Source organism: Eptatretus burgeri, chromosome 6 (genome assembly GCF_056783735.1).
Source record: "Eptatretus burgeri isolate ZD-2024b chromosome 6, Ebu_testis_v1, whole genome shotgun sequence".
NCBI classification, from domain to species: Eukaryota; Metazoa; Chordata; class Myxini; order Myxiniformes; family Myxinidae; genus Eptatretus; species Eptatretus burgeri.
The window spans coordinates 52551480-52578407 of NC_140966.1; the positions used below are offsets into that span (position 1 = coordinate 52551480).

General features: G+C 42.6%; 1 protein-coding gene across 5 annotated transcripts in view; it reads left to right on the forward strand.

Annotated features, from left to right (window-relative positions):
- The window catches only part of LOC147024782 (chromosome-associated kinesin KIF4-like), a 74428-nt gene that overhangs the window by 18573 nt on the left and 28927 nt on the right, over window positions 1–26928 (forward strand). For all 5 annotated transcript variants that reach the window (XR_015059194.1, XR_015059195.1, XM_085885032.1 and 2 more), the window contains 18 exons: window positions 757–871; window positions 8299–8486; window positions 8591–8680; window positions 8794–8960; window positions 9094–9308; window positions 9391–9566; window positions 9732–9793; window positions 13977–14088; window positions 14304–14362; window positions 22332–22452; window positions 22690–22743; window positions 22858–23025; window positions 23171–23274; window positions 23462–23606; window positions 23681–23791; window positions 26208–26291; window positions 26403–26516; window positions 26779–26928. The exon at window positions 26779–26928 is cut by the window's right edge and continues 6 nt beyond it. Coding sequence is in view for 3 of the 5 variants with exons in the window: in XM_085885032.1 (XP_085741158.1) it covers window positions 757–871; window positions 8299–8486; window positions 8591–8680; window positions 8794–8960; window positions 9094–9308; window positions 9391–9566; window positions 9732–9793; window positions 13977–14088; window positions 14304–14362; window positions 22332–22452; window positions 22690–22743; window positions 22858–23025; window positions 23171–23274; window positions 23462–23606; window positions 23681–23791; window positions 26208–26291; window positions 26403–26516; window positions 26779–26928 (2235 nt within the window). In the remaining 2 variants the exon portion in view is untranslated. The remainder of the gene's footprint in view (window positions 1–756; window positions 872–8298; window positions 8487–8590; window positions 8681–8793; window positions 8961–9093; window positions 9309–9390; window positions 9567–9731; window positions 9794–13976; window positions 14089–14303; window positions 14363–22331; window positions 22453–22689; window positions 22744–22857; window positions 23026–23170; window positions 23275–23461; window positions 23607–23680; window positions 23792–26207; window positions 26292–26402; window positions 26517–26778) is intronic.

Consider the following 26928-nt stretch of genomic DNA (forward strand, 5'->3'; position numbering starts at 1 on the left):
TTAAATTCCAGCTAAGGTATTGGCATTGCGTACCGTCTGTCCGTCTCCCGTTTCGACTTCTCCGGCCAAAGCGTTGGGCCGATCCGGCTGAAATTTAACAGGAATTGCAAAGCTCGTTCTGGTCGCATGACTTTGAGTAGGTCAAAATGGCTGACTGAGTAAATTTCTTCAAAAATCTTCTTTTCCAGACCCACCAGTCAGAATGCTGCCCCCTTTGGTGGGGTCAAAATGTCAAATACCAAAAAATGCAATTAGGTGAATATTAAAAAAAAACATATTGAGTAAAACTTTTATATATATATATATATATATATATATATATATATATATATATATATATATATATATATATATATATATATATATATATATATATACATACACACACACACACACAATCAACATTGAGGACCTCTCCCTCCCCCCTCAGGGGGAAATTTAGATCACAAGGGTCAAAAGAGAAGATTTTTTTTCTTCTTTAAACTCAAATGTGATATTGGGTTATTCCTGGTGGAACTGTTTGCTATCTTTCATTTTGCTTTAGGTGGGAAGTGTGAGGATTTATGATTGCTCGTCATCGACTTCGCTTAGTTCATGTGACCTTTAATTGAGATCAAACGTAACAGTGGGTTGATATCTGGCGTGGACAGAGGCATATCCATTGACTCATTTGCATCACATTATATTTCTGAGTTTGTCTTTTTGACACCGAGTCCATATTAATAATCTGCCTATGCATTCTCCTGTTTTCTCCAGATTATTGTGGGTACAGAGAAGGCCTTCACATTTGATTACGTGTTTGACCCAGCCACTGAGCAGGAAGAGGTGTTCAATGTTACTGTGGCTCCTTTGCTTCGTGGTATTTTCAATGGTAATTTTCAGTTTTTTTTTAATATCTTTTTAATAAACCACTTTTTTTTTTGACTACACAAACATTCCTGCACATCCGCCAGTTTTCAACTTGTCCTGTTGAGGAGCGCATTGAAGTCCAACGCCTATGTACCAGCACTTTTGAAGTTATAGTATTTCTGAAAAGCTATAAGTACTCTGTCATTCACTTTCATAGTTTAAATCATAAAGCAAAAAGATTGATAGTTTTAAGTGTGATAAATTTTAATGATAATCGTCATTCTATTTTATTTTTAATTTTTATTTTTTTCTTGCATATAAATCTACATTAATATATGTCAGTGCGTCTCCTTCATAACTCCAAAACCATGAAACCTAGCAGCCTGAAACTTTGCATGTATACTGTCGCAGTGGTGGCCCAGCAGATTAACCCCCGACCCAATTATCCTGCTCGGCTAGCTTCTGACGGCACGCCCACCAATCGTCCTCTTCTCCCGGGGCAACCAAAACCCCACCTCTCAGAGGCGACAAAACTCTCTTCCCCTTGCTCTAGAGGTGTTCGTAGCTCCTCTCCTCTTCTTCTCTTGCGTGGCAGAGCCCTAAGCCACCCGATTTCACCCAATGGGACATTACACAAAGGGGTTTTACAAACAATTCCTTCACCATAATTCCTCACTAATTACCACTCGCAACACCCTGTATAGCGCACATTCAAACAAAACTTTTCTTTAGCTGATGTGTCCCGACTTACTACATCGATAATGGCTAACTACTCGTACATGGACAATGCTACTCTATACATTCCTATCTGCTCTATGATGATATCTAAAACCTCCCCCCACTTCCCCCACAAACGTAACAATATTGGTTCACGAGTCGGTAAGTGACCACTATATTCGTTATGGGTGTGTCTGTCTGTCTGTCTGTCTGTCCCGAGCATAGCTCCGTGGGTTTTGATCCGATCCTGATAAAATTTGGATGGGAGGTTTATATCATCATCTAGTTGTGTTTTCCTGAGAATGGGCATGCTGCGCCCATCATGAGCAGAGCCACGCCCAAAAAACGTGTTTATAGGGGGTAGCCGGTTTCAAGTTACATCTTCTCCGAGGGAGTTTGTCGAATCTGGCAGGGGTTTCGGTATTTGGTTAGCCCAATGGCCCCTGCATAGCCTCACAGAGCTCGATTTTTCATTTTCGTCCCAAGGTCAAGGTCACGAGGTCACGAACTTAGAAAATGTCAAAAATAATCAATAAATTGGGCATCGAGCTCCTAGGGTTTTCAACAGTTTCGAATGCAAGTCGTGCTCTTCGAGTACTACAACTTTCATCATTTACGTTTTTCCCGATTCCTGCCAGTTTGCTCGTGGCGTCCCCTCGAAAGTCAAAAAATAAAAAAGGCGAACCGTGTACATTGCTCGTGAACCATCGCAGTCTCCAGACTTGTTTCTTTTCTAATTTGCATAATACTTAATGTGCAACTTTTTTCTCTGACAAGTTATGAATTCTTTCTCAGTGTTTTTTGTTTGTTTGTTTTTTTTTTTTTTTTTTTTTTTTGTAACTACATTTGGGCAAAATTTAAGGTCGATGCGAGAGGTGGGTCACAGAAGTAAAAAAACGCATTTTGACGGTCAGCCCATGGTCTACAGTAAGAAACAATTTGGCAGGCAACACCGCACTCGTGCTTGAAGGCCACACGTACAGAATGGCTGATCTGATATCTTTGCCAGGTTCAGGAAAGGAATTTGAAACTGGATTCCCTGATGAGCATTTATCAGATTCTGAGTATGATTATTATGATGTTTATTTACATACTGGGACAATACTTCTATACATCTACAAACCCAATGTAGAGTGGCAATCACTAATTACCTGGTAGGCACAACCAACAGGAAGGAAGACCGCAACAGTGACTGTTAACCTGTATGTGATCATATTTTCTGTGTATGCCATTTTGAAGAATAAACTTAATAAATCTAGCGTATATTAAATGTCCATTGCTATCCAGAATTATGGCTACTGAATTTGACATTATAACACAAATATTTGAATGAACATGAAATGGACCAATCCACGATGCCATTCTTGCATAATCCCAAAGATTACTTCCTTTTTGAAATTGGCAAATATACTTGACTTCACGTTGTATTGTTGTGGATCTGGGCGTCCGTGGCGAGCATGACCGCTAGGTGGAGCAGTAGAGTTGGCTCCACCGAACACCTGGAATTTAGATCGTGCTCCTCGGAGAACTCCGAAAGGCACAGGTCCCTTACAGGACCGTGAATCGCCAATAATTCGTCCGCGTGGAATAGGGTTAATTGCCAATTTCAATATACCTAAGTATCCACGTGGCAAAGCTAGCCGGGAATTCACACCCTCGGCAGGCCTCGAGCGGAACGAGCCGTTATCGTGCTCGAACTGTGCGTAACCCGAGCAGATGGTTACCAAGACCCGTCGGTCCAAATGCACAATTTGCCGCTTCCCAATTTCCCAACATGCACCGTCCTAAACCAATGAAGGAAATACAGAAACGAGCTGAAACATTCAACAAAAGTGATATTTATTTACAATAGGCAGGGAGGGGAACACAGAGCAGAGTTATCCAACTATTAGAAATGCAGTGAATGTACAAGCAAAATCTACTTGAAGATGGGCCCACACACACACACACACACACACACACACACACACACACACACACACACACACACACACACACACACACACACACACACATACACACACACACACACACACACACACACACACACACTCACACACACACACACACACACACACACACACACACACCGGAACTGTCGGGTCTTTATTGAAGGCCTCCAGCTCGAGGACAGGTGAGCTAGAGACTAGAGCCTGTGTTTGGACCTATCCACCTCGTGTGGTCTTCGACGATCCGGCTCGGCGGGACTCGAACCCGCAACACGATGCCGCTCCAAGCACCAGGTACCGCGCTCTCCAACCGGCCACGCACCAATCGACCAAGGCCAAGGAGAAGATCAGAGGTGACGATGATGCAGCTTGGTGGGACTCGAACCCGCAACACGATGATGATGACCACCACGACCCTTTTCACCACCATGACGACCTCCACCACCTTGACCCTTTTACCTCCTTCACTACCCAGCCTGGCGTTTCTTATATTCCTTTTTCCTCTGGGGTGAGCAAATCGCCGTCTGAGGTGCTCTCCACCCTCATTGGACGGGGCGTCGTGGGAAGGTCGCTCTCTGTGGCAATCTCAATCCCATTGGCCGGGGTGCTGTGGGAAAGTCGCTTTCTGTGGTGTGATTGGACAAGGGCACGCCCCTGCCTTCCTGGGCAGAGTCCCGGTCTGAGGCGATGGAAATCTCCGCCCATGTACGTGGCTGAACGTACGTGGGCCATGGCGTCGGTGTGTGAAGTAAATGAGGTTTGTTGTAAACGAGACTCCGCAGTGCACACATGTAATTCCCGTTAGACACAGGTAGGGGGCCCTAACTATAAACGCACACTTACCGATATAACTGTTCTATAAGGACCTGAATGTTGAGTACAGTCAGCTTCCAAATTTGTAACAGTATTCACACCCTTGAATGTATTTTGTCTTTAAAATTGAGGATGGTGGAAATATTAGAAAACAGAATAGAAGGAACACTGGAAAGCAGGGAAACGCCAACACGATAGAGCAGCGTTTCTCAACCTTTTTACCCTTGTGGAACCCTTGAAATAGTTTTCATGTCTCAGGGAACCCCTGCATAAAAATGATTATATACCATTATTAATATCTAGCTCTTTTATAGTTTTATCGTAGTTCACATGGTAAATATAATATTTTTTTTTCGGATACCTGGTTTTAGGAAAAAATGACCCCCTTTTTGTCAAATTTATTGGCAATACTTGAGTCAGTCACTCAATGATTACACGAATCCGCTGCGTACAGGACGTCCACTAACCAGTGAGGGCGGTTTCACACTAGCGCCATATAGACATCGCTAAATACATTCCCTATGGTTGTTGTAATTGTAAATAATATAAGAGGTTGAAGTCTCTATTATAATAACCAAGGAGTTTCCAACAATATGCCGTACGTGTATCGTAAAATTACGAATATTAAATCAAACAAAAACTACTCAAAAATACATTAGCCTATTTATTACTGTTTCTCGCGGAACCCCTTGCGACCTCTCGCGGAACCCCGGTTGAGAAACACTGCGATAGAGGGTCATTTGGACTAAGAATGGTAAAGTGGAAGAATGTAGTCAAATGAGAGGACAAGTATGCACACAAGAATGATGCTGAAAGAAGATGGAGAAAATCAGGGATGAAACAGCAATGCAACAAAAAGGAGAGTTAGCAGGAATAAAAAATAAAACCTAACAAGAAAATGAGTAATCAGAGATTGCAGACCCTCGCCAGGAATGCTTTTGTGTACTGGTGTGTTCCGTAATTAATAAGAGACATAATTAGAACTGCCACTTTATAACTACTGGCAGTGATGACCAGTCCCAAGACGTCCCGATTTGATGCAACCCCGCTTGGATCAGATGCCTGACCGTGACCCATGACGTTTTTAAAATTATTCAATTGAATTTATAATGGGATTAAAATAAGTTCAAATTGAAGACCAAATAGGTACAGTCTTGCATTGGAGTAATCAGAAGAAACCCAAACAAGGAAAAAGAAAAGATGAAGTCATCAGGAGGAACTTGGATGGGATTCACATTTCAGCTGCTACTCCTCTACCCTCAAATCCATCCAGGCACAGCCAAGTGAGCCTTATTCACAAATATTTTTTTTTTAAACTACATAAAAAAATTGAATTATCCCAGTTGCCAGACCATGTGTCTGAACAAGTTAAAATTTAAAACATGTATTCTCCATCAACACGAGATCATAATTGTGAAGTTTCATGTCAGTTGATTGAGTGGTTCCAGAGAAAACATTATTTAATATTTTCTTAAATCCAAAATGGCTGCCAAACTATGTGATTATCAATTATTCCTAAACAAACTTGTACACACATGCCTTGGGGAAATTTTTGTGTGAAGTTCCCCTCAATCTGTCCAGCCATTCTGGAGAAGAAGCTTTTATGTTTTTGGGTAAATCCAATATGGCTGCCAAATCACGTGACTGACATCATCGAAAAAGTTTTGTCGACCATTTTATCCATAGATGATCCTCAAAAAATTTAAAACTAATCGGATGTAGTGTTCTACATATGCAATTATGACGTCATCAAAAGTCACCTATAACAAAAAATAATCACCCATTCCCCATTAGGAGTACTTGCTGTGTCCCAAGTTTCAATTTTTTCCTTGGTGCTGTTTCAGAGATAGAGGTCCTAACTTTTTCCATTTTTCTAACATGGCTGCCACACCACGTGGCCTCTGATGTCATACTTATTAAAACATTCTGCACGAGTCGTCGCACCAATGGTGAAAATTTTGTCTCAATCTGACAAGCGGTTGTGGAGAAAAACACGAAAGTTCTGTACAGAAGACAGACAAATGGACCCAAATGCAATACCCTCTCCTTCGGCGAAGGTAAAAAGTAAAGGGTGAGTTTGTGGATGGTGCATGGGAATTCATCTATCTATAATTCCAGGTGTGTGTGTGTGTGTGTGTGTGTGTGTGTGTGTGGGTGTGTGGGGGTGTGTGTGTGTGTGTGTGTGTGTGTGTGTGTGTGTGTGTGTGTGTGTGTGTGTGTGTGTGTGTGTGTGTGTGTGTGTGTGTGTGTGTGTGTGTGTGTGTGTGTGTGTGTGTGTGTGACCGCTGTTTCTCGATAACCACTGGTCCGATCTAATTGAAACTTGCCAGGTATATTGCTGGGGACCTGAGGATGTGCCTTTTCAAGGTTTGATATTAATCGGACAAGTGCTTCCCAAGTTATGGCCATTTATTTACCAAACCAATGGGAAGACACGTTGTTGCGTGTGCGTGGCCGATGGGGAAGGGAAGCACAGCCACGGTTCCCCATTACGGGTTACAACGTACGGGCTTCCGGAGAGTGATGACTTCGTGTATTCTAATAATTTCTCGATTTCTTATGCGCATTTATAGATAAACACAATGGCCCAAGTTATGATCGTTTTCATATTAGACGGTGTATAAATTTCGGTAACATCAGAGTGCTGGTATGCTCCAAACCAGGAAGTAAATTTTTTTTCTCTCTCTTCTCTTCTCTTTTTGTTTTTCCTTGCCACGACAATGTGAAAAGGTAAAATACGTTGGCGCTAATTGAATAATTGGGTATTAAAAATAAATTGCGAATAATCGTAACTGCGAATAATATCGAACTTCCGGGTCACGCACGTACGGGCACATGAGAGCGAAGAAACGGCCTGTGTGTTTTATTTATTTATTATTATTATTTTTTTATTGTTGTTTTATTTTTTTTTATGGGCACGTACTAGTAATATGAAGAAAGATTGGGGAGGAGCAGGGGAACAGCTGTTTTGAAGCCCTGGGGAGAATTAGGAACTTGTCTGATACTTGGAATATGTCTCAACCTTGACAAATCTCACCTTCTCAATCGGTCTCTCCAGAAGGACCTTTTGGTGAACCTTCCCATCTATTCCTTTAACAACAATCTTCAAGTTAAGTTGCTCAGACTTTTGAGGCTCACCATCAGCCACAACGCAAACTATATATTCAAGTTGGCCTCGAAAGCCAGACACCAACTGGGAATCCTCCATCGTGCTGAGTCTTTCCTTGGCATGTCCATACTTCAAACAACTTACAAGGCCTTTAACTGCATCTTTATGGAGTACTGCTCTTCCCTTTGGGCTGGCACCCCTACCTCACACCATTTACATATTGATGCCATGGAAACCAAATTGATAATCTCCTCTGATGAAGCTAAATCACTGAAGGCCTGTTATTCCCGCACTGCAAACAGGGTAGTGGAGTGGCCTGTCTTCGACGGCCTCCTTTATGGCAATGCATCCTCTAGTTTCCGTGTTGTCTCTTCCCTGCCCCCACGTTTCCACAGGGCACATGCCATCTGCCAGTAACCCACTTCTGGTGAAACTCTCAAAATCCAGTTTCATTGTCCACCTCTACTCATTAATTCCTCCTTTTTTGAAGAGTAAGGAGCTTTTGCCGGCACTGTGACCAAATTCCAAAATTCCTGCCATAACGACTGCTGTGAAGGCAATGGCAACCCACCCAGTATAATCCTTGCCAAGAAACTGCTTTTGCAGCACTGATGCTCTAACAGAGTATGGTACATCTGAAAGTGTTGACTGAACATGCAGATGGTTTAATTTGATGAGAGTGAACTTTGAACTTTGCACTTTGAGTGCTGATAGAGAGTTCTTCGGAGCATGCATAATCGGTTAAAGGGAATTAAAAAATCAGAAATTCTTAACTTGAGCCTTCTTCCTTTTGTAAAGAAAATGTGTTATTGTTGCATTTTTATGAGCAATGATTTTTTTTGTTTGTTTGTTTGTTTTCAGGTTACAATGCTACAGTCCTGGCGTATGGTCAGACAGGCTCTGGAAAAACATACACCATGGGGGGGACTTACACAACCACTCAGGATGATAATGAAGTTGGAGTTATTCCTCGTGTCATACACCATCTCTTCAATGGTATCTCTCAAAGATCCGAAACAGAATTTGTGCTCAAAGTTTCATACCTTGAGGTAACTGAAAATATTGAGGTTGCTTTGTGGGTGTGAAATTTTTGTTCTCCACAACTTTCAAACTTGAAATTTCCTTATTTATTATTATTATTTATTTGTTGCAGATTTACAATGAAGAGATCATTGATTTGTTGTGCAATTCAAAAGACCGCCTAGTGTTGAGCATCAGAGAAGATGCCAAAGAGGGCATAAAGGCAAGTCTGGACTTGGGATTGTTTGACTAGGATGTTTGTTGTGTGGCTGTGGTGTGTGCCAATGGCAATATTTTTCTTTGATTCTGTTAAAAAATTGTAATAACTTTCCCCAGGTGGCCGGTTTGACGGAGAAAACCGTTTGCACTGCTGAGGACATGGTAAGATGCTTAGAGATGGGGAATTCATCTCGATCTGTGGGTTCAACAGCTATGAATGCAGTGTCGTCCCGCTCCCATGCAATATTCACAATCTCCGTGGAGCAGAAGCGTGGAGCACAACGGTGAGTGTCATGCAAGAACATATTTTTTTTTTCATCTAACTGAGGAATGGTAAAAGGTGCTATCATGACTGACATGTCTTTAACCTTTTGTACTTTGTCCTTGCTTTCAACCCTTCTTTGTTGGGCATGAAAGTGACAGCTACTGTTGTGGCAAGTTTCACTTAGTAGATCTTGCTGGGTCAGAGCGTCAAAAGAAGACCAAAGCTGAGGGTGATCGTCTCAAAGAGGGAATTAACATCAACCGTGGCCTTCTTTCCTTGGGAAATGTCATCAGTGCCCTCGGAGAGGATTCGGGAAAGAAGAACCACATTCCATACCGTGACTCAAAGCTCACGCGCATGTTGCAAGGTGTGATGCCCTCTTTGACCCGCACAATGCAGACCGTCATTATCTGAACTCAATTTTCTCACCGACTGCACTTCGCCCACAGATTCTCTTGGTGGCAACAGTCACACGCTGATGGTGGCATGTATCAGTCCAGCTGATGCCAACCTTGAGGAAACTGCAAATTCTCTTCGCTATGCAGACCGTGCACGCAAGATAAAAAATAAACCAATTGTGAACCAGGATCCTCAGGCTGCAGAGCTGCTGGCCCTGAAACGGCAGGTGAGGGCTTCTTGTCTTGTGTACATAGAGTGAAATGAGAAATTTGGCTTCGTTACAGTGGATTCCTTTCTGGAAACTTAAAATGGAATGTGGAAAACCTTGCCATCCCCCATTTTATTTAATGTTTTTTTTTAAACTTGCTTTTATAAATGTTACCACATGCAGGTACAGCAGCTAAGGGTACAACTTCTGCAAGCGACAGGTGGAAGGGCACCAGAGCAGCTCAGGTACATCGTGTTGTTTTTTTCATTGCATCTTACACATTGTGGTTACTTGCTTAATAAAGGCTACGTTGATTTGGCAGTGCAAGGAATCCGACATTCGTTGTTTTGTTTTTTTGACAAAAAAAAATTATTCAAATGTAATTGCAGAAACTGGATCCATTATCTTTTTCTGGAAGTGATGGATACTTTTTTGCATTTGTAAACTTGGATTGCCATTTGCATTCAACAGTCTTGCTGCACTTGAATCTCAGTGTTAAACTCGCGATCGCCTACTTTGTCACAATTCTTGGGCTATCAGGACGTTTAGCTAATATTGGGCATAATTTGGTACATACTATGGGGATACTAAAGTACATGCCAGGTTTGCTGATCATGTACAAATTGGACGAAAATTCCATTCCCAGACAATCATCTGACATGTTCCCACCAGTTGACCCTTGTACCACACATTGTCAAAGTTCTTTGAGATATCCAAAGCAACTAATCGACCTTCACCCTTGAGATGCAATACCCTATTGAAATGATCAGTAATTTATGATGGCAAATTGCCAGTAGAGCAAGAAGTTCATTGTCCTCCAGATGGCTGAGGTTGTTGTTTGATTAAGCATTTGGATACCTTGCTTATTACAGGAAGCAGGCCGATGGGGGTGATAGTTATTTGGTTCAGAATGCTTGCCAGCACCTTTGAAAAGCATCAAAAGAAGCCACTTTCCTGGATGAAGGAAACACCAAATCGAACAAACACAAGTTTGGATTGGCAAGAATCTGTGACGGTTCAGGACAACACATCTTCAATACGATCGCAGGGATTCCATCAGGACCAGTTGCATTTGAGGCACCAGAGTACGAATAATTCTGTCAACCTTCTTAGAAGTGATAAATAGAACAGGAATATCAGAGTGTACAAGATGGAAAATGAGGAAGAGGGTGTCCCTGATCATGGAGGGTAGAATTGGAAGCAGAGGTGAGTCTTATCCAGAGGTGAAGTAACAACTTCATGTCCTTGAAAGAGAGGAGGTATAGAATATGTATTGTGGTTGAGGATATTGTTGGCAAGTTGCTGGGTGACAATAGAATTGCCTCCAGAATCTTGATATTGCTGCTTGGCATCCTCAACAACTCATTTATAGAGGTTACTATTGGAACAGACATTTGGACTCCAGAGACCTGAGCACTTGCTGATGCACAAGCTGGAGTGAACCATGGATGGGAATGAACCTACACTTGATAGACAATGTGAGGGAATATGAGTGTCCACACCAGTGCGACTCCATTGGGATATTTCCTCGGCAGCCATATCCAAACGATGTTTTTCTAATTTTTTTTTTCATGACCTCAACCTTTTATTTTTATTGAAAAAAATGTTAAAAAAATAATCTCAACAATAAAACGAACAACAAATCAGAACTTGAAAATCCAACAAGAAATCGAACAACAGAACGAGCAAAGAAGTCAAAAGAGGAAGGTGGAGAAACCAAACAAGAAATCGAAGAAGAAATAACAGAACAAGAGAAGAAATCAAAAAGCAAAAACAATTATCCCACCCTTTCAATCCCCATTGCCTGTGTTGCATCTAAAGGGCATGGGGGGGGGGGCACTGTCTTTGAGAGCGGGAAGGAACTGGGGAGTGATGACTTGAGGAACCCTCCCCACGGTCTGCCACATTGTGTCCTCCTGCCTGTCCCCGGATGGACCGTCTGATGTCTGGGAGGGGGGGGGAGCTCTACGCCCCACACGTTTATTCACGACAATTCGCAAAGATAAATTCCCTTGGAGCCCTGTCCAGAAGAGGCACTTTTGCCCCCCCCCCCCACTCCTGTGCTTTTTCAGGGTCCATTCTCCTGTGTCGATCCCCACGTCTTCGGAGGACAAGCTATCGCTTTCAACCCCCAGCGATGGTGTCTCTTGAATGGAGGTTGTTCCCTTGGACCCCATCACCAGAGCAACCACCTTTCCCTCAGTGTGCCCGGCACATGACCCAACCACATCAAAGTCCTGCGCTGCTGGGGGACGAGGGGACTGTGGCTTCCTCCCCATTCTCCTCCTTCCTCTCCCATGCCCTGCTCCAACATACTGTTCCACCTTGGCTGTGGGGAGAGGGGACAACACATCAGGCGATGGAGACACTGCACCCATATCCAGGGCAATGCCCCCACCTCCACCTGCAGACGCACACATCCTGTTGGTGTAGCTGTGCGGGCAGAAGCGGAATATGTGCTCCAGTGAACCACAAAGGTTGCACCGCACCTGAGAGGTGGAGTGTTCCCTTGCATGTCCCAGCTGGCCACACTCTGAGCAAAATTGTTCTTTATACCCAGAGATTAGGTGGCCCAGCTGTCTGCATCTGCAGCATATTTTTTGGCTGTCCTGCATAAAACACTTGCCCACAGTCCATCCCAATGATTATCCCATTAGGGATATGGGTCACTGTGCCATCCTCCTTGACCCGAAACTTAACCCGATATTGCAGAGTTCTGGTCCATATATCTAGACCATTTCAGATATACCGTGGTGGAGTCTTCACTTCAACATGTCTGGACAACCAATACTGCACAAATCCATGGGCCAAGGAGATGAAATAAAAATCCTCAACCTTGAACTCCAGCATGCCCAACAATACCATCCACCCCAATACCTCACTTGGTGGAATGGGTCCCTCCTTCTCAAACTTGAACCGGATGCAGTTGTGGTGTCTGCTTGCCATGCCGGTGTCCTGGTGTGGGAGCGGCCAGCACTAGGAAAGAGGGATGAAAGGGGAGGAAGAGAGGTGGTAGGTATCAAGGAAGTTTGAGGTGGGCGTGGCGGACCAGACAGGAGGAAGGCCGGAGAAAAGCAGGAAGAGAGACTAACAAAAACACAGGACTAACAAGGTAAACAAATGGACAAGATAGAGGGAAAATAAAGTGTGGAGAACAAACACAACAAGGCTACCAAGCTGCTAAAAATTGGAGGGAAAAACTCATCACTGAGGTTTTTCCTCTTGCAGCCATGCTCGCCATAATTGTAGGCAACCAGGTCTGCAGAAATTTTTATACACGACCCTAAGCATGCTTGGATGTTATTTGCTTAATTAACACATGAGCCACACATGTGTGGAAACCTTTGTTTTCAATATACTTGGTGTCCCTCATTTACCCAGTGTTTCCATATTTATTTTTATTTTTGTCCACTACCTGTAGATTATTGATTGTGATTATTGATTATTGATTATCATCCAGAAACTCAAAACAAACAAGTTGCCAGGGTGAAGAACATTTGCCAATCTTACCCAAATAATCTTTAATCAACATGGCAGAGTCTAATGATTCTAAAAGCATACATTTTGTGACACAGGTAGCGAGAACTGTCCATAAAAAAAAAAACTATCTGTTCGTGGTTCTCAGGTTGTTCGAGTTTATGGTCAGTTCACCACAGCAGTCGAAGAAACGATTTGCAAGTGGTGAAAACTAGGCAGATCAGATGGAATATCTCTTTTGAAATGTGGAGAAGCTCCAAAGGAATGAAGAGGCCAAGTGTGTTCTCTGTGCATGGGAGCCATTGTCCTGCTTTTTTTTCCATGCAAACCCCCTCCTAATGAAGATGTTGCCATTCGTGTTGGACCTCATCTCGAACTCAACCATGAGGCAGACGCAAGGTTTTCTCCATGCAGCAGATGTAGCTGGGGAATGTTCAGATGTTTTACTTCTACATGAGTCGGCACCAACAGATGCACATTTGATCTTGACGCAATATGCTACACTCCTGGGTGAACCTGTCTGTGGTGCAATGATGGATCTGCAGTGCCTGTCAAGGTGTGATTGTCAGTTCCTGTTATGGCAAAGGAAAAGGCTTTGAAGCTCATCTTCATGAACAATGACTTGTGTCGACAACTTTGGTTGCACATCAAACTTCTCTCAAATTTTCAGAGTTACTGTAGTTTCTTGGGCATTTATGTGGACCACTTTGACAGTGTATCATTTGTCAGGCCAGAAAGACTGTTCCAGTGCAAATGTTGGTGAATTTGGCAGGGGAAGGGCATCTGGGATATAAAATGTGCTCTGATAATAATGCTTCTGGCACTTTATTTAGGTTTTTTTTTTTTAAGTGGCACTTTTTTGTTTTGATGTTGTTGGTCATCTTCATTAATTACCCATCGTGTTAACACATTCATTTGGTGCTGGCATTGTTACCTTGTGTGGAAATGTAGCCATGAAAATACAGAGCGAGAGCAACAACTCGCTGAGCGCAATGCAGACTTACGAAAGAATGTTGATCGCCTGGTACGCCAAACTTCTCAACTGAGCCAGAGAGTTGTGTTGGTACGTCTATAATTTTTTTTAAAATATGAGGCATGGCAGGTGGTTGTCTCGCCTCACACCTCTACATTGTGGTGGAATACTGATTGGTAATCCTTAAATGAGATTCTTCACCCACAACAGCCTTTACCATTCCATAATAACATTGTCTTAGTTTGGTGTTTGATTTAAATACAAAATTAACAAAAAAACATTTGCTTTGTAATGTCCCTTTTTAGTTGGAGATGCAGAAAGAGAAGGTTCAAAAATCGATCCAGGATGTTAAACAGCATGAAGGGTATGTCATCTATCTTCCTGCATACTTGCACATAAATCCTGTTTTTTTGTTTTTTGTTTTGTTTTTATTATGATTTTCTTCTTTTTTTTTAAAGTTTGCTTTGCCAAGCACTGTTGACTCATTAAGATGAACTATCTTTGAGTTTCTGAACATTTGTATTGATGCTACAGCATTTGCTTTGTGCCTCTAGAATTGGCTAATCTCCTCCTATGCCCTTTTGTTCAAACCATCATGGCAACATTTACCATTCGTTGCCAAGTTGAGCAGAAATCTCTTTTATCAATGCCTTTTACTCCCTACACACCCCAACAAATGTGTGGTATCCTCATCTTCCCCTCCACCCACCCCTCCACCCACAATGATCTACTATATCAACACCTCTTATTATTGGTCGCCTACTGGTTTCACCGGAGGGGATTATAGGTTTGCTCTTTGTCTGTCCATCCATCCATCCTACTTCTTGTTTTTCAGAATATTTTTTTTTTCCCCATACCCTTTAACATACTCAACTGAAACTTGGTACATGGCATTATTATGCTAAGTTACAGAATAAGTTTGAGTTTCAGGGTGTTTCGTCAATTTCTCACAGTTGTGCCCTTTTCAGACTTAGAAAATATCACATGTTATACAAATGGCCTGACTCTACCCTCATAAAATCGTACTATCTTCCGAACATTCATTGGGATCAGTAAGGGACATGGAATATAAAGCAATTCTCGCTCTTGTTCTACTAGAATATCGCTGCACACCGGTGTTGTATGCAGCAAAGTTTTGGGTGGAGAGCCTATAAATGAAGGCACTGTGACTGGGTAACTTATTGCTCAGGCTGAGCAGCAAAAACAACATTGCAGGAAGAGATTTTAATAAATGTGATCATTGTTTGATGTGGACAGTATCAGGTGAAAACAGTGCAGTGGGATTGGGGTTTGGGCCCTGACTTGCTGGCATGCAGTATGTTTAGTTGACGGGACCCTTGCACATGGCGTTTCTGTTGCTCAGGGCCAGGGTCTTGGTGCGTGATGAGGTTGGAGGCTGAGGCCCTGCCTCGTAGTGGGTTTGGGGATGGGCTGAAGCCTTTGCGCATCGCTTGTTTGCGAGAAAGCGCCCTGACACACAGCGGGATTGTGGGCTGGGACCCTGGTGTCTGGTGGGGTCAATGCCACCTGGACCACAGCCCTGGAGCATGATGGGTTTGAGAGCATGGTGCATGATAGAGTTTGTTTGTTTTGGGGGGGGTGCTGGGGGACCAGTGCTCTACCTTGTGGCAGGGACGGGGACTGGTGCGTGGCTAGTTTGGGGCCCACGGTCCTGCCACATGGTGGGTATGGAAGAGTTCCTGGCCCCTGACATATTTGGGGGGGGGGCAGGACCCTGGAGGGCTCGTGTATTTGGGGCAGGCAGCTGGTGCTCTGATGTGTGACTGTTTGTTTTCTGGCAAGGGAGAGTGGTTGTTTGGTGCCTGAGTCCGCAGCCCTGGCTCGTTTGGGGTTTATGGGCAGAGGCTCATGTTGTGACCATTTTATCACGTTGGTATTTGTACGATGACGTAATGCATCGGTGGAACTACTTGTGAGATGAGTATGCCTGCGTGTGTTGTAGTGGTACAGCTACTCAAGGCTTGAATGAATATCTGCAGAATAAACTATTTATTTTCTGAAAATCTGCCTCCGATTCATCATATTGGCATTGCAAGCAAGGCCAGACATTCATCTTCCAGAGGAAACTACTTCTAAGAAGTGTTTATGAGAGGGAGAGAGAGGGAGAGTTGGAGATGAGCTGTTTGTGCACTGCATGGAGCAGAGGTTTTTCCCGCCGGAGCCGTTGTGGTTCGTGCAACAAGCCTGGACCGTTGGAATTTCTGGATAAACTTTTTGAATGAGGTATCGTACTTCATTGTTCCGTCCAATTTAAAGAGAGCTGGGGGGGGGTTGTTGTTTTTTAATTGGCTTTATTTCTTTGAATATTCCTTGAATGGTGAGACGGGCGGTTAGTCGCTCTACGCCCGTCACGGGTTTTGTTTTCCATCCAACGTGTGCGACTCCGTTACAACCAAGAGAGACTATCGCTGCAACATTTCATTATGTTGTGCCTTTGCTGTAATCTACGCATCTATCAATATTGTATGTTCTTTCATCTGGTTTCTCATAGAACAGACATCATGTCCACATTTCCTCATGGCCAATGCCGAAGATTTAGAACGGCTACGGCTGCAATTTCAGAACTTGTCTGCTAAAGTTGAAGATGAAAAACGAAGCTGTCGTTTCAACATCCGTTGCTGCGGCTCGTGCAGTTTCACCAAGAATTAACAGCCTTGACAGACCAAATCCCAGACCTCAGGCACAACCAGCATGAGGATCAGGATAATAGACAACAATATTCATATCGCATACAGAATGACCACATGTATGTCTACAAGAAGGTTAAAGACTTTACTGGAGAAAACGGTTCTGATGATGCTCTTAATAAGTGCTTAGATAAAGTTGCTAGAGTCTTGGACAAGCCCTTATGTGTTGATTGCAATGGTAAAGTAGTGTTGTTAGATGGCTACAGTAGAGAGAAGTGGGAAACTTTGGAAAAGACTGCAAATAACTATTCATAAAAAATGTATTATTATTATTATTTTTTTTTTAATTTTTTTTAAGTAATTTTCGTGGCCCATTCCAGAGACATACATGCTCTACTCTATTCAATGAAGCTACAAATAGCTATAATGAAAGTTATGTGGCATATGCAGCTCGTTGCATCAACGGGCACACCACCATTTATAAAAAATTAAAACAAACATTTTTATTATCTTCGCAAACTTTGTTGCGAAGGTTATGTTTTGATCGCTGTGTATTTATTTGTGAATATGTGTGTTTGTTTGTTTGTTTGTTATTCTCATAACTCCAAAAGTATTGAACTGAATCGCAGCAAATTTGGTGGGATGATTGGTTATTATCCGGGGACCATTTGATTAGATTTTGGGAGCGATCGGGTCAAAGGTCAAGGTCATGAAAAGGTCAAAATCGTCTTTTTACCATAGTGCAGTCAATTTGTATCCAATTTGCATGCAACTAATGGCAAAATGTTCAGAATTCAATGCCCCATCTTGTGATATGTGACATGACACAATGACGTAATAATCCTTATTAGCGGTTGGGAGTCAAAGGTCAGGGGGGTCACGACATTGCAAAATGTGCGGTTTTAGTCATAACACGGTCAATTCTTATCCGATTTGCATGAAACCAACACCAAAATGTTGACTGTTCTGTTCCCCACACTCTAATACCAATTACAAAATTAAGAGTACAAAGGTCAAGGTCGAGGTCATGAAAACGTCAAAATCGTCATTTTGCCATAGTGCGGTCAATTTTTTTTTTTTTTTTATCCAATTTGCATGCAACCAATGCCAAAATGTTGTGAATTCAATGCCCAATCTTGTGATATACGATATGACACAATGACGTCATTACCTTTGTTAGCGGTTTGGGTCAAAGGTCAGGGGGTCAATGACCTTTATTATCATAACGCGGTCAATTCTTATACAATTTGCACGTAGGTAGATTCAAAATGTTTAGAATTAAATTCCCTATCCTGTGATGTGTAATATTTGATTTCTTATAATGTGACCAGTTGTCATCAGATTGACTTGACACCGACACCCAAAAAGGTTAGGGAGTTCATACAGAAATTGTACAATGTACATGAATCGGTGTCAAACAACAGGAAATTTAATGTTTTTAAGCCATCATAACACGTATGGGATTAAATACCCTCACAATCAACGGTTTCTGGGGGGGGTGGCAAAATGTAGGTTGGCGAAGGTATGCGCTCTACTGAGTGCCCGTTCTGGTTTTGTTATGTTGAAGGCTCCACTCATGGAATAAATAGTCTTCATCGAGGCCAGGCCTTAAATAAAATAACTGCCTTGATAGGAAAGCAAGGAAAGAGAGAATAGTCAAACAGTTATTGAGGAAGTAAAAAAGATCTGCTTTTTGGGAAGACGTGAGAAGGTAAAGAGTTCCAGAGTTTGGCAGTGGGTGGGAAGAAACAAATATCGTAACAGCCCACCCTTAAGTTGCCAATGGCCAAACAATAATCATGTGATGGAGTGGCTTGTCGAGTCTTCCTTGGTCTCGCTAATGGTGGAGGTACACAAGCAGCAAGTTCTTGCGAGCAGAAACCGAAGTAATATCTGTACAAAAGAGAAAGAGAGCCTACTATGCGGCAGAATTTGAGCGGGTCGAGTTTTGAGGTCACATTGGTAGAGTTGACAAGTCGCATAACTGGATTCAATTCTGACCAGTAAGTATGTGGAGCTGAAACTTCCCCAGATGTAAGATCAGCACTTCATACAAGGACAAATCAATCCGTTGTATAGTTGGAGCAACTATTCAGTGGAGAAGAATCTTCGACATCTGAACAGGACTCCTAATTTCTTCGAGGCAGACTTAGCTATTTGCATAATGGGTGGATTCCAGGATAAATTTGAAGTTGGAGTAATACCTAGTAGGTTTATTTTATCACATGGTGTAATTGTGGAGCTTTCAAAGGAGATTGGAGAGTTGAGAGAAGTTTTCGAGAGAGGGAGAGAGATGAGAAGAAATTGAGAAACCAGGGAACAGGTATTCTCATCTTGAGGGAGAGATGAGAAGTAAAAAAACATTGTCTCCATATACACCAGACTTCAATGAGTTTGGGGTAAACATTGGCAGAAAATAAGATAATTAAGTAATTAAACAAAAAAAAAATCATGTTGGTATCCCCATGCGTCAGTACATTTATCAACTGCTGCATACGCAAAACATCGACCAACAGACTGTCCACTGCTTGATGTGGCTCGAACTAAAGAGGCCGTAGAGCGTAGACAATCTGGCTCCCACCAAGACCATTTCATCTGTTAAGGCGCTGTCACACCATGACGATTTACCCTGCGTATGCCGACTTATGAAAAATTTGTCTAAAACGCTGGCACACGTCGAATACGTTATGGGTAAGTTTTGATAACATTAGAGCACGCTGAAAAACACTGCCATACGTCGTAGTACGCTGGCTTTCATTGTTGTTCTTTGCGGTTGTCCTCAAATTTTAGCATGCTTGAAATTTTACGACGTATGACTCACACGTTCCGCTACGCTGGCCATAAGTTGTAGGCACGTTATGCGATCGTTGACACACGTCGACACACGTTACTTGTAAGTTACTCATAAGTCGAAACACGTCGAGGTAATGATTAGCGTACCCGAAACTTATTTCTAACCTATGAGTAACGTGTTGTAGGCACGTTACACGATCGTTGCACACACGTTGAGGCACGTTATGCGATCGTTGACACACGTCGAGGCACATTACTTGTAAGTTACTCATTAGTCGAAACGCGTCGAGGTAATGCTTAGCGAACCCAAAACTTATTTCTAACCTATGAGTAACGTGCTTTGAACCTACGTGTAACGTACCTCCAACGCATATTGACGTATGTAGACGTATTTGATTGACGTCTTCTGGACGACCACATAACTTACTGAACGTGTTTCTAATTTACAGCTACCATATAATGGCGTATTGGCAGCGTTTAAAAAAAAAACAACAATAACTTCCGATATTTCGTCACGTACCGTTACGTCACGTCCGATTGCCTCTTCAGTTTGCTCATGTCTTATTCTTAGTTCCTCCTCTGTGAATATTTTCTGTTTGAGGATATTGTCACGTCGACGTCGAAACTGAAAAGCGAATGTCCGAATATATTTTAAAATTTGTGATTGACAAAAAAAAAACTAATAAAAAAAACAACAACTTCAGATATTTCGTCACGTACCTTCACGGAGCCAAGGAGAAAAAAAGAAAATGTGCCTTGACGGAGAAAATAAGTTTCGGGTATGCTAAACATTACCTCGACGTGTTTCGACTTATGAGTAACTTACAAGGAACTTGTGTCGACGTGTGTCAACGATCGCATATCGTGCCTACAACTTATTCCCAGCGTAGCGGAACGTGTGAGCCATACGTCGAGTACGTCGTAAAATTTTCAGCATGCTTTAAATTTCACGACGCACGAGACGTACCACGGAATATGACAGCGTACTTCATCGTTTTTCAGCGTGCTCTTAACGTATACACAACTTACTCATCCCGTATTCGACGTGTGCAGCGTTTTAGACACATTTTTCATAAGTCGGCATACGCTGGCTAAGTCGTCAAGGTGTGACTGCGTGGTTGACACTTCCAATTCTCAGGTGGTTATGATTTAAATCGGCGTGCGGCAGGTTTTTAACAGGCTACGCCACGAGATTGTCGGCGATACGTGCAGCGCGCTATGCCTAAGTTAGACTATCGTTGGGCATAGGTTGTGAACACCGACAACAGACTCAGCATTCGTTGGTATAAGTTATCTATAAGACAACGAAACGTTCTGCGCCCGTTACTAATATGTTATGCATATGACCAACACGTTATGAATACGACCAAAACTTTTTTTAAAACATCAAAATTTCAGCGTATGCCAACCTTTTACATACATTTTTATACGTTGCCATTGCTGGCTAAATTGTCAAGGTTTGACCGCCTTTAGGAATGACGACACCACTGGCCCCCATCTCCAGCCACGAGACTTGAAACGTTCTTCTGAAAGATCCTCAGGACTCAGATGATCTCCCACTTGTATCTCTCACCCATCCTTTAGATGTTAGCGAAAAAAAAACAAAGGGAAGGATGAGGAGAGGAGAGGAGAGGAGGAAGGACGAGAAGCGCCTCACGTTGTGCGAATAATAGTCGATTGAGCCCCGAACAAAGTCTCTAAATCCTTTCAAGCCGCAAAGTGCAGAATCTCTCAGCCCTTGTCCCCAAAACCCTTCTCTCCCCGATAGGCTTTTACAGGCAGTCTTTTTATACATCTCTGAATTCCCCCACGCCTGGCTTTACCTCCCCCCCACCCCGTCATCCATGGGTGAAGCCACATTCGTGCTGGATTTTTGGCGCGATATTCTTCGATCGGCGCTCACGAACCGTGGCCGAAACGGCCCTCGGGCTGCTCGTGAAGAGGATCTGCTCGCGAGCGTCCGATTTTGGCGCAAACTCTTGTTACGAGCACTCGTGAAGCGGTTTGAAGCGGTTTCGGCTGGCTGCGTGGGCAATGCTTTTGCGTGTGAGGAAAATATGCGGCAGACGGTCCGCAGAAAGGAAAGTGGAATGATGAAAAATTATATTTGGGGTTTTCTCACTGTCCAATCGCATCGCAGATCTATCAACACGGACTTTAGATAGTAAAACGAAACGATATAACGATGAAATAACTGCTTTAACTATGTTTTGCCAAGAGGCTCTCGCATGTGGTGCTTTTGTCCAGAGCCGTGGCGTTTTTTGGCGACTGCTGTGTGACAAGTTTTTGGGGTGGGAGCACTTGTTGGGGGGGTGTAGCCAGAGGGTGGTATCGGGTTTAGCTCTTTCCATTGTAGCAACAATGCATTTCAGTACGTACTGATATTGGATTCCCATACATTTCAGGAAGTTTTGCGCTGCATGTCACATCTCTTGACCAGCATCTGTAAGAGGAAATGATCCATTAATCTTTATCCCAGTTTCCCCCTCAAGGTCTGACAGCTTTAACTCATGACCATAAGATCTTTAAGCCAGCCACCTTAACCGTCAAGCCAACACCAGGCTTCAATGAGTAGTAGTGGTGGAGTAATTGGCACCAAATAAAATGAAGTGGCTTAAACTTTTTCAAATTTATGAATTAATTTATTGCTTGCCTCCTACGTCATAATGGATGTGAACAGATTGTTTTGTTCCGATCCACAAGTTTCTGAATACATTCCCAGTAATTTAGACATCGTTTGCAGTTTGTCTCGATGGCGCCCTTCTGGAACTGCACGGTTGCATTCTCAAATGCTGTCATGACATCGCTATCGATCCAAACGGACAGCTTGGTTTTGCTCTGCTGAGGTGTTGGGGCTGTGAGTTAGGTACCTGCCTGTGCTGTTTTTTGCAGGTGTAGTGTGGACATCAGTGCATTCGCACAGTCATTGGATGTTGTTGCAAATGGAGAAGTTGAGCTGAGAAAACCGTTTGAGCTTTTGCAGAACCTTCAAAGCAAGATTTCTGAGCTGGAGGTATTCTGGAGGAACAAGTGTTCTTTATCTGCACATCTTTGTCACATTTACTCCCCACCTAATGTATTGAGTGAATTCTTAAATCGCCATCTGTAACCATCATCTGTTTTCATTATGATTTTATTTTCAAAGTACTCTTCTTCTTCTCTTCCCTCTTGTCTCTTTTTTTTTTATCATTATTATTATTTTTTTTTTCCTGTTCTTTTTCCTCCCCTTCTCTTCTTCTCTTCCCCTTAGGATTATGATGACCTGATGCAGGATATCAACAGGCCAGCAAATGAGAGTTCTGAGGTTTTCTAAAAATTAATTTTACAAAAAAATTATTTACTTTTTCATTTGTGCGGGTGATTATTAATTCTGCTTTACGGGAATTCTCAAGTTTTATTTTTCTCATTTCTGCTGTAGGGTTCAGGTGACGACTCTGACTCTTTCTCAGTGCAACATGCCGAACGACAGGCAGAGTTGTCTGAAGAGCTGCTGCAGTTAAACCAAACATTGGCCATGAAGCAAGAGCTGGCTCGCCGTGTCATGTTGGTTGACAATACCATGCTCTCATTTAATGGCAGTTACCAGGTAAATGAAAATGCACAGTGTGGTGTATTTTTTTTATTTTATTGTCCTTCGGATTATTGGGCATTAAAGTTTAAATATATATATTGTGTACCTTTAAAAAAAAAAAAAAAAATTAATAATGGGCTCACACCTCTTCTCTCATGAGGATAATCTGTTGGAACTGGAACAAAAAGTTCAAAACCTTGAGCGTGAGAAAGAGGAGTTGTATGCAGCTGTACAAGCTGCCAAGAAAGATTCCAGCCATGCCAAGTAAGTATGAATCGTTCATGCACCCTGATCCTTATCCATATTGGATTAAATATCTTCAATGTGTGTGTAGTTTCAGGAATGGCAACATTGATGTGAACAGTGCCATGTTAATCTGAAGTTATTTTGGAATGGGCGACTTTTTTTTTTTCTTTTTCTTCATACTGTGTCACTGCCATTTTCATTCTAGGATCAGCGAGCAGCGGCGGAAAAGGCTCCAGGACCTGGAAAGTGAAATGGGCATGCTGAAGAAGAAAATTGTTGAGCAAACTCGGCTCCTCAAGCACAAGCAGAATTCTGACAAAACTGTCTCCAAGCTCAATGATGAGATACAGGTAATGGGTTGCACTGTAGTTGGAGAAATTGATTATCTCAGCCAAGATAGTGGTTCATGTTTCTCCATCTTCAGGTAATGAAAAGCCAACGCGTACAGCTACTCAAGCATATCAAAGAAGACTCGGACAAGTTCCGTCAGTGGCGTGCACAGAAGGATCGAGAGGTTCTACAGCTCAAAGCAAAGGTCAGCTTGTGCACTGAGACTTTCAAAAGCATAGGCTGGGAGTTTGGTTGGCGATGTAGATATTGATCTTGTTTGGATTGTGAATATTTTACTGAGTATAAAATAATATTGGAGATTATTTTTGAGCAACACCAGCTAACAAATTTATATATATATATATATATATATATATATATATATATATATATATATATATATATATATATTGTATTTTATAGGTATCAAAGCTCATGTAATTAGCCCAATGGGCCAAAGAATCAAGAGCCACAGTGTAGGAAATTGGAAACAGGTAAACCACCGCTCAAGGAGGAGTTTCTGGTGAAAAAGGGGTTATCTCAGCAAATGTAGAAATGGGAGAGACAAAGTGGGCTGCAGACAAAGTCCTGACAGAAAGTACAGGAAACTGATTTCAGAAGACTGTTTCACATGCAAGAGTCGAGGGGCATGAATGAATGGACATGAACTTCAAGTTTAGGTTTTGAACTTTGAGAGTGTAATACGTTGAAAATTTCCGCTCGGATATGTATGATCTCGAGGGGCAGTGGTTGGGCAAAAGGGATGGTGATGGCAGGAGGAGCAAGACTGGAATAGAGCCAATATAAGACTGCAAGCCTACCAACGAGGCTACAGTGTACAAGGAGCATTTCCTGAGACTCTGCCTCTTGTCATGGATATCAATGACGCTCACATTCTATGTCCTCAAAGGGGTTTGTGAGAGGGGGTGGTTGGCAAATGTGAAGTAGCAGTACCAGTCTATTGGAGAGCATTATTCCATGGCGCATATTAGGATGAAGGCCTTTTCTGTGGTTTATAAATTAAGGAAGATTTGGCCTTGAAGAAAATTCCTGTTTAGAGGCCGTCCTGGTGATGTGATCTTCGTATTACTGGAGTGGCTTGAATGGTCTTCATGCATCATCTTAATTTACATGGGTTGGAAATTGAATAGATCGTGTGATGACGATGCTCAAGGTCTCGGTTGCAATACCATGGACAATTAATATGAGGAATTAAGACTTTCACTTGAGGGATTGAGACTTGACACCACCAAGCAAAATGGAATGGTGGCATTTGAAGTCGTAACAAATTGGGGGAAGGCATTTAAGTTGAGAGAACCTCATACCCGAAATGTCCACCGCATTTGGAGGCTTTTGTACCACTTGTAAACATTTACATTTTCTCCATATTCAACATTGCTTGGTTTGTTGATGAGGGACATGTTGCGGCAGGGCATAAGGAAAGAGGAGCTCCGGATGTAGACTACAGCATTACCACCAGCACAACCATTGAGTCTGTCAATAGTACAAAGATAAACTGGAAGGGTACTCGGTAGAGCGCATACCTCCGCCACGTAATGCCTGATCCACGAGAACATATCGGGCCCAATACATTTTTGAAATATCACGCTATACAGTACTCTATCGTTTTTGGCCCTTTCTCTCGATGGTGAAGAATCCCTTAAAAAAATTGAATAAATTCTCTTATCCGGATTCGGATCTTCACTCAAATCGAATCGGATCTTCATTTCACCCACAACTTTTTGAGATATCCTGTAAACAAACACACAGACGGAAAGGGGGTGAAAACATAACGTCCTTCACCTTCGGTGGTGGAGGTAACTGGAACTGTACTCGGTAGAGTGCATGCCTCCGCCACGGCGAACAGTTTACGTTTTGTATCCCACTGATAAGCCAAATCTGGATCCGGACCTGAAGCAAAATCTAATCGGCTTGTTGTTGTTACCTACCCAAATCATCCACAACTTATTGAGATATCGTGCTGTACATAGTTTTTGGCCCCAAATCTCAATGATGAAGAATGACTTAAAAATTCAAGTAAGTGGATCTGGATCTTCACAGAAATCCAATCAATTTGTCCTTGGCAGACACCCAACCTGTCCACCAAATTTTGCCTGAATCTGTCATAACGTTTTGAGATATCCTGCCCACACAGACGGGTGAATACATAACTTCCGTCCACCTTCGGTGGTGGAGATAACAAGATAAAAATGTGAGGGAGATTAGCTCGTCCAAGATGGCCCATGAAAGAAAGGTTTCTGTGAGACAGATGACATCATAGCATGCGGTGGCTTCCCGAAGGGAGAGATCCAAACAATTGTAGAGTAGGCCTCTATTTTTTGGACCACATGGAAATGGTTGGTTGGTGCATAGTTTGGTGATTTAGAAATGGTGGGCTGAGGGAAAACTTGCTTCTTGTTCATATTATTGTCATTTTTATTTTTATTTACCTTTTTTTTTTTTTTTTGCAACCCTTTGAGCCCTGAGCTCCTTGGACTTTCTGCTCCCCCACCCTGGGCTCCCTGGAGAAAAAAATCCGGCCGCTCGGGTAAATGGAGGTTTGAATAATGGCTGCCGGGGTTCAAAGGGTTAAACCAATGTCCACTGTGCGCCTTCTTTAGGAGAGAAAACGTCAATTTGAGGTGCTGAAGCTGGAGAGGGGTTATGAAAAACAGGCGGCTGTTCTTCGACGCAAAACTGAAGAGGTGAGGTTTGGTCTTTCAGCGGCCAAAGGGCTGCAGGATTTTTTTACAAAGCCAAAAATTCCCTTTCCTTGGTTGAATGGCATGTCTGTTACCCCTTGTGTCGTTGTATAGGCAGCTGCTGCAAATCGCCGGTTGAGAGATGCACTGCAGCGGCAGAAGGAAGCTGGGGAGAAGCGTAAGGACCAGCAGCAGAGGGGCAAGGATGGAATGGCTGCACGGATCAAGGTCTACATCTTCTATTAACTGGAATTTTTTGATCAACATTGTGTACCTTGGAAAAAAATAAATGCAGGAGTCCTTACATAAACGATTTAATCTTGTTTGTACTGTATGTGGACCCAAGTACCGCTATGCTGTTCGTATGAGACACAAATATTGTAGTTTGTGCCAGTTTAGTGTTTTAAGGTCAAGGTTGAGGGTTTGGCATATGTTCATTGGCATTTCCAAAAACCTGGTTTTTCTTTTTTTCACACTGCTTTGTCCTCAGGGTTGGTTGACCAATGAGGTAGAAGTCTTGGTGAGCATGGAGGAGGCAAGATGCCGCCTTAATGAACTTTTGGAAGACCGCAAGCTTCTTGCCCAGGATTTGGCACAGCTGCAGCACAAGGAGGACATTTCGCAGCCTACTATTAGAAAA